Source organism: Vigna angularis, chromosome 9 (assembly GCF_016808095.1).
Source record: "Vigna angularis cultivar LongXiaoDou No.4 chromosome 9, ASM1680809v1, whole genome shotgun sequence".
Lineage (NCBI taxonomy): Eukaryota > Viridiplantae > Streptophyta > Magnoliopsida > Fabales > Fabaceae > Vigna > Vigna angularis.
In genome coordinates, this window is record NC_068978.1 from 7,168,401 (window position 1) to 7,180,861 (window position 12,461).

Below are 12,461 nucleotides of genomic sequence, written 5' to 3' on the forward strand. Positions count from 1 at the left end.
CTGTTCCTGCCATGTTTATTATTTTCCTTAGAGAAAAAGTGGAGTAAATTAAATATGTTCTTTGATCTATGGTGATTATATGGTTGGTAATGCATTCTTTTCAAAGGAATACAAAGAAGGGTGCCTTTTTATCCCCGAGTTTTTATTTTAAATTGTTAGATAAAAAATAAGGAACATTCTGGAAAATTTTCATGGTGTGGCTGCTTCAAGTCTTCAATGATTACCTTTTTTCTAGAGAAAAGTCTAATATAAATATTGGAATTGCAGTAGAGATGTGTGTGGGAAAGTTATACTATGTGTGCCTGAGAAAGGTAACATTTGTAAACATGAAATGAAGTAAGCTTTCCCCTTTGTCGTTTGGATGATTCCAGTATTTCATGTTTTGACTCAGATTCTACATTTTCTAATGGTAATAATCACCATATAAGTTAAAGTTCTACTTGAATTATGGGTACAGCCACCACATTTACTGAATTGGAACATCATCATTTATAGCATAGTATAATATATTATATGATGCTACAGAACAACATTTCATGTTTTTCTTTCACTGTTTTGTGCGGTAAAAAAGTTGTTTCCCTGGCTGAGATTTTTCTTACTGTAAAATCCATGCTTGATGATATGTTTTGAAGTTCTGAGGGAGCATTTTCCTCTGTTGGCTTGCATCTCTTGCAAGTAGCCGACATCACTCCTTGATGGGGTTGGGAGTGTTTGGTTTTGTTCTAGTTTTGGTACTTTTTTTCAAGCATTTGGAATCTTAGCAACCAAATACTGATGAGTTTTTTGTATCTGCGTTCTTGAAGCATACGAGTTTAGCATCCTCACAAGCCTACAATTTCTCTGCTTCTGTCTGTTCATGGCAAGGGGTTTCTTGTGATGCCAATAGAGAACATGTTGTTGGCTTAGTCTTTTCTGGTATGAACCTCTCTGGCACTGTACCTGATAACACCATAGGCAAGCTAGGCAAACTTCAAACTCTAGATCTTAGCCACAACAATATCACTGGCTTGCCTTCAGATTTTTGGAGCTTAAGCTCCCTCAAGAACCTTAATCTCTCCTCGAATCATATTTCTGGTTCAAATTTACTAGTTAGTGTTGTAGTTATTAGTGTTGTATAGTTAGTGCAGTTCTTGGTTAAAATTAGTATAATTCAGTTCAAAATTAGTATAGTTAGTAGTTCAGTTCAGTTTATAGTGTAGTATAGTACAGTTAAGTATAGTTCAGTTCAGTACAGTTTAATAAAACAAAAGCAGTTCAGTTCAGTTTTTCTGAACTATTTTTTAGTGCAGTTTAGTTTTTCTGAACTAGTTTTTAGTTCAATACAGTTTTTAGTAGTGCAGTGCAGTTTAGTTTGATTTGCCCACCCCTAGGTGTCAAGCAACAAGGATCATAAATGAGATAGTGGGATGCAGGTGTCAGTAGAAGAGCGGACGCTCGTTTTGACGTGGGAAGAAAAATGATTTTCTGAAACTTTCGTCCTACTCTCTTCTGCATGCACCCTTCTTCCCAGACTTTGAAAATCTTTTTTTCTCTTCCTTCTCACTACATCTTCGTCATCTTCTCTCTAAAGAAGCACTCATCTTTTTTTCTCCGACCTCCGTTCAGGCACCGTAGAATCACTTCCGGCGTCAAGGGCTTCCGTTTAAACCGATTGGTTTATGATTATGAACTGGTGAGTCTCTTTTTGCTAGTACGTTCGGTTACGTCTTGCATGCAACTCCTTGGTTCTCGTCGTCTGAGTGGGTGGTAGTAGTCTTGGTGTTTCTGGTTTTTCTCTATAGTTCAGTATTCTTAACAACATGATTGTTGAACGTTAACTCTGTGGTAGAGAGAAGTTTTATTCTGGTTCGTTTGAGCGTTCGTCTACGTATCGAGGTAAGGGAAGCTTATTAATTTAATTTATATGATTATGTGTTGCATGAACGTTCGTTGACTTGATTGGATATGAAAAATGATTGTGCTATGTTATGATGTATGAAAAATATGAAATTCTATGTTTGAATGGTATGAAATATGAAAATTGATTATGGTATGAATGTATAAAGTTGTGAAACTATATGTTAAGAACTGAGTTTGAATAATAATGATTCTGGTATGAAATTCCCCTAAGAAAGTGTACGTACGTTACTGAACGGTCCTTGACTGTTCGGTTTTCTAGTGAATTTGGATTAGTGGTGTATTCTTTCATTTAGGAAGAATCCTAGTTGAGGACGAGCGTCTACACTTCGAAATACTGTGTTTGAGCGTTCGGCCAAGCATAGTTTTGTCTTGATATCCTGGTATAAATTTAAGTATATATATATGAAATTGTATATTTAGTTATTCTTAAAAATACAACTCCAATAGTATCTTAGCATAATTATCAAGCCTCTTTTCTATAAGTTAGTAGCACCTGGTCTTATACCAAGTGTTGGTCCTAATCAAGTGTTTGGTCTTACACCAGGCACTCGTTCTATCTCCGTAAGCTAAATTTTCTAATACGAGCGTTCGTTCAAGCCCTCTAGGGTTCGCTCACTATAGTGTTCAGTATGTGACTGGCATTTGGATTTCTTGATATTAAATTCAATTAAACTAAGTATTCACAAGTGTTCGGTTTCTTCATTTGAATTATTCTAAGTATTAGTTTTGAATGCCTTGAAATATTCTTATTCATTGGTTTCACTCTAGAGTCCTCGTTCTTGGTCAGGTCTTTTGATGTTCAGATAAAATTCTCAAGAGTCAGTTCCTTCAATTGGCTCAATGTTGTAACTGACGTTCATTCTATTTGTTTCTGGTGTTAGAAGATTTCACTCGTTATCTTTCTTAAACCCGATATCAACCCTTGGTCTTAATCTACTCTCAAATTTGAGATCTCTCGGTCTCGCTCTACGTGTTCGGTCTAGTTTTGAGTTTGAGTTAAACGTTCATTATTTGGAATCCTCATGAATCTTTGCACGAGGTGATTAAATGAGATGGTTATTAATAAAAGATGAAGAAAATGTGATATGGAAATGTTGTGAATTATGGATGAGCGTTCCAGGGAGGAACAACTCATGTATGAATATTGGAATTTGTAAAGTATGACTGTGGGTATGCTAAGCTGGTTGTTCATTCTGATGTTTCGTGAGTACTCGTCTTCACGTAGAGGAGGGTAGGTCATGTGTGGGAACGGCAGGAGATCCTAGTCCTTAGGGGTACTTTGGACAGATAGGGCTAACCTCGGGTGGTAGCTGTTGAGGGCATCCCAGTTACTACATCACCCGGGTGCACGAACGCCTGTAGCTACACAGATTTCATACAGTCCAGATAGTCAGTCTAGTGATAGGCTTTGTATGATTCGTATGATGAAATTTATCTTGTGTGTTGGATTATTTGAAATGTATGTGTACGTACGAATTAAATTACATAAGTTTACCCTGTGTTTTTCTTGTGTTGTCTTGTCTTGTGCGTTCGTCTTGTCGTTGCAATGATCATCCGTGTGGATGTGAGCAAAAGGGGACGCACTGTTGGAAGATACACTGGAAGAAGAAAATTTGGTCGAAGTTGAAGTTAAGACTGAACCTTAGGACGTTCGGTCAGTAGAGTAGTTTTTGTAATGAGACGGTCTTTCGCCATTTTCTCATCTTTGTATGTATGACCGTACGGTACTTGGTTTTTTTGTAAACCGTTCGGTCAAACTTGTACTTGCGTATTGTTTAATTATAACAACTCTTTCTGTAAGGCCGTTCGGCCATGCGCGTACATTCTCTTAGTGTAAGACTGAACTGAAATATTATTAATTATAATTATTCTATCATATAATATATTGCTGTATTTTTGGGATGTTACACATACTTTTTCTTAAGTTAAATTTGATTTATAGATAGCAAAATTAGATAGGAGATATTTGTTTTCATTTTTTATTAATTTGTTGATAATATGGAATGCATAATATTTTATAGACTGTGTATTTTATTTCAAGTGTATCTATATTGTTATTTGACAACCTTAATTAACTATTTCAGGGTAGGATCCAGATAAATATGGCGCTGTTGGAAGATTAATTGTTTGTGTGCAACTTAGATAAATTTAAATTCTATCACTCTTTATAAAAGTGTAATATCTTAAAAGTGAATATTTAAGTAACTTATGATGTATTAACAGGGGATTCAACTCCATTAGTTTGGGAGAGATTGTTAAAAATATTGTTTGATTTGGTTTTCTTTTTCAAAAATGTTGGTGTTATTCTAATAGTTTAATTTTATTTTCGTATTTAATGTTTTTCTTTTGATAAATAACATAACAAAATAAAAAATATAAATTACTAAAATTGAACACTAAAACAGAAAAGGAAAAGGATATAGACTAAAAGGCTATCTAGAAGAATGACCATAGGGAAAATAAAACATATCCAAAAGAAAAGCTTACAAAGAAAACAGAATCAATACCATTAAATCACAAATACTGTTATAAGAATGAGATAGACATTTATTCCAATTAGACTCAGACAACAAGTTAAGAAAACCACAAAGATAATATTATTTTGTCAAATACAATGCTTCTGAATATAATAAGTAAATATTTAGATCATTTTGATAGTTTCACCATTATATCCATACTATTATATAAAAAGAATTGTTTCTTTCTTGATGTCCACATTTTATTTCCTATTTTAATTTTTAAATAACATTTTTTAAATCAACTTTACCCTTTTAAAGTAACTCTATTTTATTTTCACTATTTTTTTCAATTTAATTGTTTAATTTTAAATTTAACTATTTTTTTGAATTAAAATAATTATCTATAATCTAAACAAAAATTATCTATAACAAAATTTAACTACACTTTATTATTGTTTCTTATCATAACAAAATAAAAGTAAGTACACAAAGTAAATGGGCATATATATTTTCACTAGTAATAATAATAATAAAACTTTTAAATAATGCTCTTAAAAAATAATTCATTTTAATTAAAGAAAAATATTAATTAAATCGTTTTAAAAAAAGTTCGATTCAGTTTAATATTAATTCAATTCTGTTTCGTTCTATTTCTGCAGAGCTAGATGCAGCTACTATTGCCCCCTCAGTGCATGGAAAAAAGTGAAGTAAGAACACTGAGTTAATTATTCATTTAGATTGTAAGAGCCACCAACATTACAATTTTGCCACACCTCTCTAAAAGAATTTATCATCATGAAAGAATAGAATTACAGAGTAAGTCAAAAAACAAAAGATACTTACTTTACACATTAGCTATTTATAAGTAGGAATGAGCAGAAGGATGCATACTCTCGCGTACCCTCAACACCCTTAACAGAAATATGCATCCTTTCTGAACCAAAACCATAGTTATGTTAAGCAAAATCAAATAAATATTACAAAAAGAAGAAAAAAAAAATGATTTTTTTTTACGAGTAACACTGCTCAAAACAATGGTTTTAAAATGATCATCATGCTGTTGCTGCAAGCATGGATGAATTGGAGCTTTCCTCGTCTGGTGGGGGCTTGATATATTTCCCTATCACTTGTTGGCGATGACGTTTCCTCATTCTGTTCTGTTTTTCTATGCTCTTTTGCTTTTTCTTTTCCTTCTCTTTGTGCCTTAAACTTCTCTCTCTCTCGTATACACCTTGCCAGAATACTTCACCCGTTGAAGGCCACAACCAATGCCTCTTAGGATCCTCAGAATCTGATAGTTCTGCCAAGTCCTCATCCATGCTCTTAAGGGTGCTGTATGAGAACCATTTGATCCACATCTGACCCCTGCGGCTCTTGAACTTGTGTTGTTCCTGCATTAGACCAGTCTCAGGGTCCACATACACCATTCTCCTTGCACTGTGGTATGCCCACACATTCACAAGAAGCTCCAGAAGCCGTGAATAACAATGCTTATCCTGCAATTTTATTTCATCCATGTTTTTACACAAGTGGGGGCAAAAATAAGTAGCAACGATATAATATACTTGATCCTTTGAGGAAGAAAATTACTTTTGACAAACTCAAAGGACAGTGTCCTGTTGAATGGTGTTCATCATACATCTGTGCATCCATTGCATCCACAAACATTCTGCACAAATTGTGGTTTACATCAGTTATCTAACTCTCAAACAAGTTACAAAGATCAATTTTCTTATTTTGCGAAATGAACTTAGTTTATACCTGGAGAACATTACAAACTCCAAAAAGGATCTAGTGGGCAGAGCCCAACTCTGCATGACAGACCATGTATCACCATCTACGGACATTGGTGGCAAAGAATCCACATCGTCTTTTAACCCATACATTCTCCTCATGGCTTTTGAGAAAGCAAACCTTCGCTCAAACACAAATGTATAGAAAATCAAGCAACATCTTTAAAAATGTAAAAGAAAATGAAAGCAAGGGTCTAAAGACTCAAGCTTTCATGTAGTCAAGATAAAACAGAATGGATTTAAGAGACCATACTTGCAATTTCCTGCATTAATGGCGTCACAAAATGACCAAAAGTCCTTTTGCAAAGGGTTTCGTGAATCCATATCCATGCGAACCCAAAAGTATAATGCATCCCCATACCTTTTGGATTGGATGGCATTCAATAATGAATTTTCAGCAGTTTCGGACAAAGATGCCTGTTAAAACCCCACAATAGATGTCAAGAAGCAAGAACAAGAGACAGATTTGAGAAATCCAATTTATCATTTCCATTCAAGTCACCTTTCGATCTTTCAGCCTTACACACATTCCTCTAAATAGACAAATATATTGACAGATGGAAAAGGATATCAAGAGGCATATGCCCAAAGAAATGAGATATGGAAAAAAAACAATCATTTATACCTTCTTTGCTGTTGCTCTCCAAGACTGAAATCCAATCCAAGCATTTCTGTGTAACCGGTCAATCCTGTTTGCAATTGCAAAGAAGGCTCCATGTTCGCCGAGTAAATCGCGATAGTAACCATTATTAAGCAGTGGAAGACGAGAAGGAGCGTCAACATCATCTTTCCCTGGTCTACGACCTTTACCGGACTGCAAACATCCAGCACAATCATAGCATCAGATTGAAATAAGAAGCCAATCACTATATTTTTCAGAAGAGAAAGCACTAAGTACTATTACAGAATATTTGGGGCATTATTATCATTGCATATGAATACAAGGGGTGTCTAAAGATCCCTCTTAAGGTTTCTCCAAATAAAGCCTTTTTCCATACACAAGACCAGAAAATCAAGTGTTATAATCACTGGTAAAAGTGGACTAATATGAGAATACAATATAATACAAAAACACCCAACTTACTAGGCCAACTCCTCGATAAAGAGTTTTCTTATGTAGAAAAGACCAGGATCCTTCCCCAAAATAGGGTTCATAAATGCATAGTGGTTGTCCTGTACGCTCAAGCTCTCCATCATCTCTTTCATGTAAATCATTCTTTGCTCTATCAGCCCTCTTAGCACTTTTATATACATCCTCCCATGTTCCATGAAACTGCTCTGTTCTATCCTTCAACTGCATTAAAACTCGACACGAGTTAAAAGCTTAACTCACCAGAAATGAAAGTCATCAAAGATTTAATACCCAAATTTTATAAAGAATAATCCTAAATTCCCCTAATCATTCTTCCAAATAATCCTCCTTAAGAAATTTGAACACTTGGTGTTTCATTGATAACGAGTACTAGGAAAGTTATTTGATGTTTTAGAAAGAAATAGCATTTCTCTTCTATAAATTAGAGCATTCCTTGATCTCACCTCTTCATCCTCCCTTCTTTTTTTGGTAAGAGCCAGTTGAGTATATCTTTCTTCTTCCCATATGCTATATACAAATATATCATTTGCTGCAACTGTCGTAGTTGATCTATTTTTATGAGAATGATTCCACTGGCCCTCATATTTATCCAAAAACATGCTACTTCTTAATGTCCTATGACTATATGTCATATTCGGAACAGCTTCAAATAAATGCCATTGCCACTGTTCTTTAACATTGGGGGGAATATCTGAAACAGCCTTGGGTGGAGTAACCTCTGATGGAAGCCTGAGAATATTCTGAAGTAAAGATGCATATCCATCAATTGCTTCTGAAACCATAAGATTCTTTGCAGTGTTCCTCCCTATAGAGGCAATGTTACGAGCCAAGGGTGAGATTTTCCCATTTGAGATCGCTTCCAATAAAATTTGTCTCAGAGCTCTGATATTATCCCTTGGGAAAAGATAGCCATTCACCCTGTCATCAACCTAGTTAATGTCAACAAGATAGTCAGCACTCTCCACAGAAATACAAGATATGAGAAACTTTAACTCTTCATTTTAGATGCAGGGGAGTTATTGTAAAAGTAAAAAAGAAATAACTAGTCTGGATTATTGGAGGACACTTCAAATTAAAGATTGATAAAAGTAACAACCAGCAATCTAGACCCATGATATGGCTAACGTAAAAAGATTAGAGTGCAAACTTACATATTTTCTGATCATGGGAACATCTGGAGCAATAATTGGTTTCTCAAAGGACATAGCCTTGATCAAAATCTCTGGAAAACAATGTTCTTCAAGAAGGGATCCATATACCACTACATCTGCTATGCCAAGTACGGAATCGGCATTCAAATCTCCAGCCATGTGCTCTATAATACCTCTTGGGTATTTCAAGCTATGCGCCATGGTCTAGTGTAACAGAGTACAAGATGAGAAAACTTCAAATTATTTAGCCAAAAATCAAAGATAAGGTGGGTATATACCTCAAGAGCCACACTGTAATTATTTGTTAATTCTCTACTATGAACAATGATTCGTAGTCTTGCACTGGCATTATCTTTGTTAATAGGGAAATCTGTCACAAGTGGTTCTAAAGCCCTTAAAACAATGGCATGCCCCAACCACATGCCCTTGTACAGAAATTGACTGCTCACAATTGCAATAATCACATCTTCGGGGTCATAGCCCATATTGACACGCATATTATCTTTATGTAAGGCCATAAATGCTTCTGCTTCTAATGCTTCAGCAGGGGAACCAGGAATAACGAAAAAATTTCCAGCATCAAATGTGGAGTAAATCATCTGTGGAATTACAAAATAATCATATGTCACAGGTATGATTTCAGTGTATCAAACATTAAATAAATAATTTGGCCATACATATTACCGGCAAAGCATAGTTTGGAAAGACAACAACTGTTGAACGATTGAAAACTCTTCCCCAATCGTTCAAAAATTCTATCTGCCCATTAGTGGTATATTGCCTTGATCGATAAGCAAGAGCATTTTCATGAACAATCCATATAAGAGGGATGGACTTGAAAGGTTCCTGCAAAAAGCTGTACAAAATAAAATCATTCGTGTTACTTGAAAGGATATCCGTGCCAGAAACCTCAAATACAATTCATGGATGCAAAGGCAGCAAGGGATTCAGGAAACAACAATCAAGTATCATACCATGAAAAGGCACCTTTGGCTTCCAGAGAGCTCACAATTATACCATCATAGCTGGGAGGAAACAGACATTAGCTTCAATGTTGACAAGATATACAAACATCAAAAAGATTAAAGAAACAGTTATTTTATCAGCCTAAGTTGCTATTTGATTCGGATTTCCACACATTTCAATTATTAAACTATTCAAAATTCTTTTTTGTTATCAGCATACAAATCGCTTAGTCCAGAAGTAAAATTAGAAGAACAATCATACTTTAGCCAGTCCACAGTGTTGTTTCGCTTATCACAAGTTCTGACGATAGAAATGGGAACTCCTAACTTTCTCCACACATTATGCCCTGGTCCATCTTCAAGTGAAAAGACCTGCAAAACATAGAGAGTACCTGGGCTAAAATAAACATAAAATTGATTGAAAATAAATGTTAAAAATGATGTCGGCAAAACATCTTAATAATTTAGCCTCACTTTGACTAGTCACAATTCTCTTAAGGACGTCAATCTACATTTTTAAACCCGTAAGCCTGCTTCGATTTTCACATACGTGATTGCCAAGATTCTATGAGGCATTTGAAAGTTGAAGCCAATAGTCAAGTAAACACAGATACAACAAACTAACACTTTTCCTATAATTCGACATACTCTCTAGCTCTTCCAGAAACAAAGCACCACATTCATCCAGCACTAGTGCACTCAGAGAGACATTGATGATTTAGCTGGCTCCCCATTCATTGTAATTTCCCTAAACAATTTTACAATATAAAATGCCGAGAACAAACTGTAAACGGAGTACCTGGATTTCATAGCCAATCTCTTGCAAAGCAGTTGCAACTGTTACCATAAGTAATTGGTGAGAATCAACCAACAGTTCTCCAAACACCTTCAAAAGAAATCAAAATCACATCAATAGAGAAATAAATTTTCATAGATCAACCATAACGAAAAACTCATACAGCACTAAAAATTACTTAACAACAAACTTGACTCTAACTTCAACAGTTCCAAATTGATGTAAACCTACCCCCATTAATAAAAACCATGCTGAAGTGAACCACATGCACAACCTAAAAACACCAATGGATAAAAAAGTATTTGAAAATGGTTAAACTAACCAATGCAAGCTGAGGCTTCCTGTATCCAAAATGTTGCGCTGTGTGGTTAAACAAACCCGCATCCATGCCCTCACCACCACCTCTCCTAAATTTCTCCAAAATCATTGGCAAAAGAAGGGCATCCTCCCCAATGTCCAACACAACCTTCTGAATTTCTCCATAATGGAACAAATTATCAGACCGCATTCTCACAGCTTTCAAGGACTCATCATCGGAGTTTTCCACAACCGACCCTGGCAGAAACATTTGGAACACAACGACCAAGCACAGAAACACCACCACCGTACAAATCCATTGCAAGTAATCGAGCTTCTTAAAGAGCAACCTCGAAAAGCTCGATCTGAACCTGTGAGAAAAAGGATTCTTCTCTTTTCTAGTAAACTGAGTACCAAACAAGCTCCCCTTCTTCAATGGGATCCCAGATTCCAAGGAACCCATTAGAGTCCCATCAATTGGGTCGCAGCAGAATGGGGAAAAGCTTCAAACTTGGGCGAAAACTGGCATGCAGACTAACACCCAGACGCCTGCCCTTCAATGGGGATTCAACCAGAGCTGAAAAAGACCCAAACTTTGTGCTTGAATTCAAGAAAAAGACCAAGAAAGATTCTGGGTGTGAGAAAACTGGGTTCTGATGTGGATTTGGGTGATTTGAGGTGGGAACTGTTCAGTGAATTTACTTAAGACGAAAGAAAGAAGGAAGAAGAAGAAGAAGATTTGACGAGTGGGAAGTGGATGCACACGGTAGAGACAATGCCCAGTGAGCTGAAGACTCGGGAACGAAACGAATCTAATCTGAAAAAAAAATTAAAAAGGAAAAACAAAACGAAAATTAAATGGATCCATATTTTTGCTGTCTGAAAGGGTAACTACAAATGTGTGCTCTTTTTATTTATTTATTTATTTATTTATTTGGCAAAATGAAAGTGTTCTATAGCTGTGTTAAATAAACTTCAACAAATCTTGTTCTGCTACCTATTTGGAAATGAAATGCTAATATCTTGTCACGCGCATTGGGTGAAAAGCGTAGGGTCACGCGTGCAGAGAAAAAGTTATGAAAAAAAAATCAGTATGAAGTATTCTGAAACCCTTTGATGTGATTGATTATAGAGCTTTTTTTCCATATAGGTAGAGTCTCAATATTGTAGCAGAAACTAAATCTGCATAGAGACTTTATGAAATTTCTAATAAAGTCAATATGATAATTTATTCAAGGTGAATGCTACCCAGAACTAGTTATGTGAACCGTTATTTTAGCTTTTCGATTAACCAAAAGCATAAGTTTTTATTATTCTACTTTACTTTTAGTATGTATTATTGCTTTACTCTGCTATCTCATGATTTCCATGGTGTTCTTGTTGATGCTAATTCATTATTTAAGTTCATTTTTTCTCATCTTCCTTTGCCAGTGCCTTTGATGTCACAATTATCTAATGTTTGAGGTTATACTTATTTTTCTATTGAGTTTGAGTTGGATGATTTGATGAGAGGTTGGAGATTTATTTCATATTCCTAATTTCCTGTTTATATCATAAATGCATGGATAGGTGTGTGGAACAAACCTAGAAGCGAGGATAGTTATGATTGTGTTTTAGGGAAATTATTATGTGAAGTGGTAATGGAAAATATTACTCCGCACACAAAATATTATTAAGGAGGTGGTGGAAATAGAAATGAGAGCATGTCAGATCCAATGCCAACAGTGTTTACTATTTGATTCTTAATAAAAAAAATTTACTTGTTATAAATTTATTATTCAGATACCGGATACGAATTTAAAAAATATTTATACATATTTTAAAATCTTCCGACATTTGCATATATTCATAAATATTTAAAAAATATATTTTATAAATTTTAAAATAAAATTTAAATAAATATAAAAAAGTAAAATTTAAATTATGGTTAGTCAAATTTTATGTGGGTTCTAGTGATAATTAACATAGAAATTTTTATATTATTTATAGATATGTTAGCACATCACTG

The 12,461-nt window shown here is 34.9% G+C and overlaps 1 protein-coding gene across 1 annotated transcript; it reads right to left on the reverse strand.

Annotated features, from left to right (window-relative positions):
- Window positions 1-5,066: 5,066 nt before the first annotated feature.
- Window positions 5,067-11,367, reverse strand: LOC108347510 (uncharacterized). Its single transcript, XM_017586794.2, has 14 exons — window positions 10,479-11,367; window positions 10,160-10,246; window positions 9,623-9,732; window positions 9,370-9,420; window positions 9,080-9,251; window positions 8,674-8,994; window positions 8,396-8,599; window positions 7,688-8,173; window positions 7,236-7,445; window positions 6,777-6,965; window positions 6,405-6,568; window positions 6,120-6,272; window positions 5,949-6,027; window positions 5,067-5,854 (listed from the first exon to the last, which is right to left on the reverse strand). Exons 1-14 carry the CDS (start codon window positions 10,914-10,916, stop codon window positions 5,411-5,413), a joined length of 3,108 nt encoding a protein of 1,035 aa, XP_017442283.1. The 5' UTR covers window positions 10,917-11,367; the 3' UTR covers window positions 5,067-5,410.
- Between the last annotated feature and the right edge of the window lie 1,094 nt (window positions 11,368-12,461).

Bases quoted from the DNA above. Each gene is read 5' to 3' on its own strand.
- LOC108347510 (XM_017586794.2), bottom strand. From the start codon at position 10,916: ATGGGTTCCTTGGAATCTGGGATCCCATTGAAGAAGGGGAGCTTGTTT. The intron at 9,733-10,159 runs GTACTCCGTTTA...TATGTTTTGCAG, and splicing joins AGATTGGCTATGAAATCCAG to GTCTTTTCACTTGAAGATGG. The intron at 6,273-6,404 runs GTATGGTCTCTT...GTTTGAGCGAAG, and splicing joins ATTAATGCAGGAAATTGCAA to GTTTGCTTTCTCAAAAGCCA.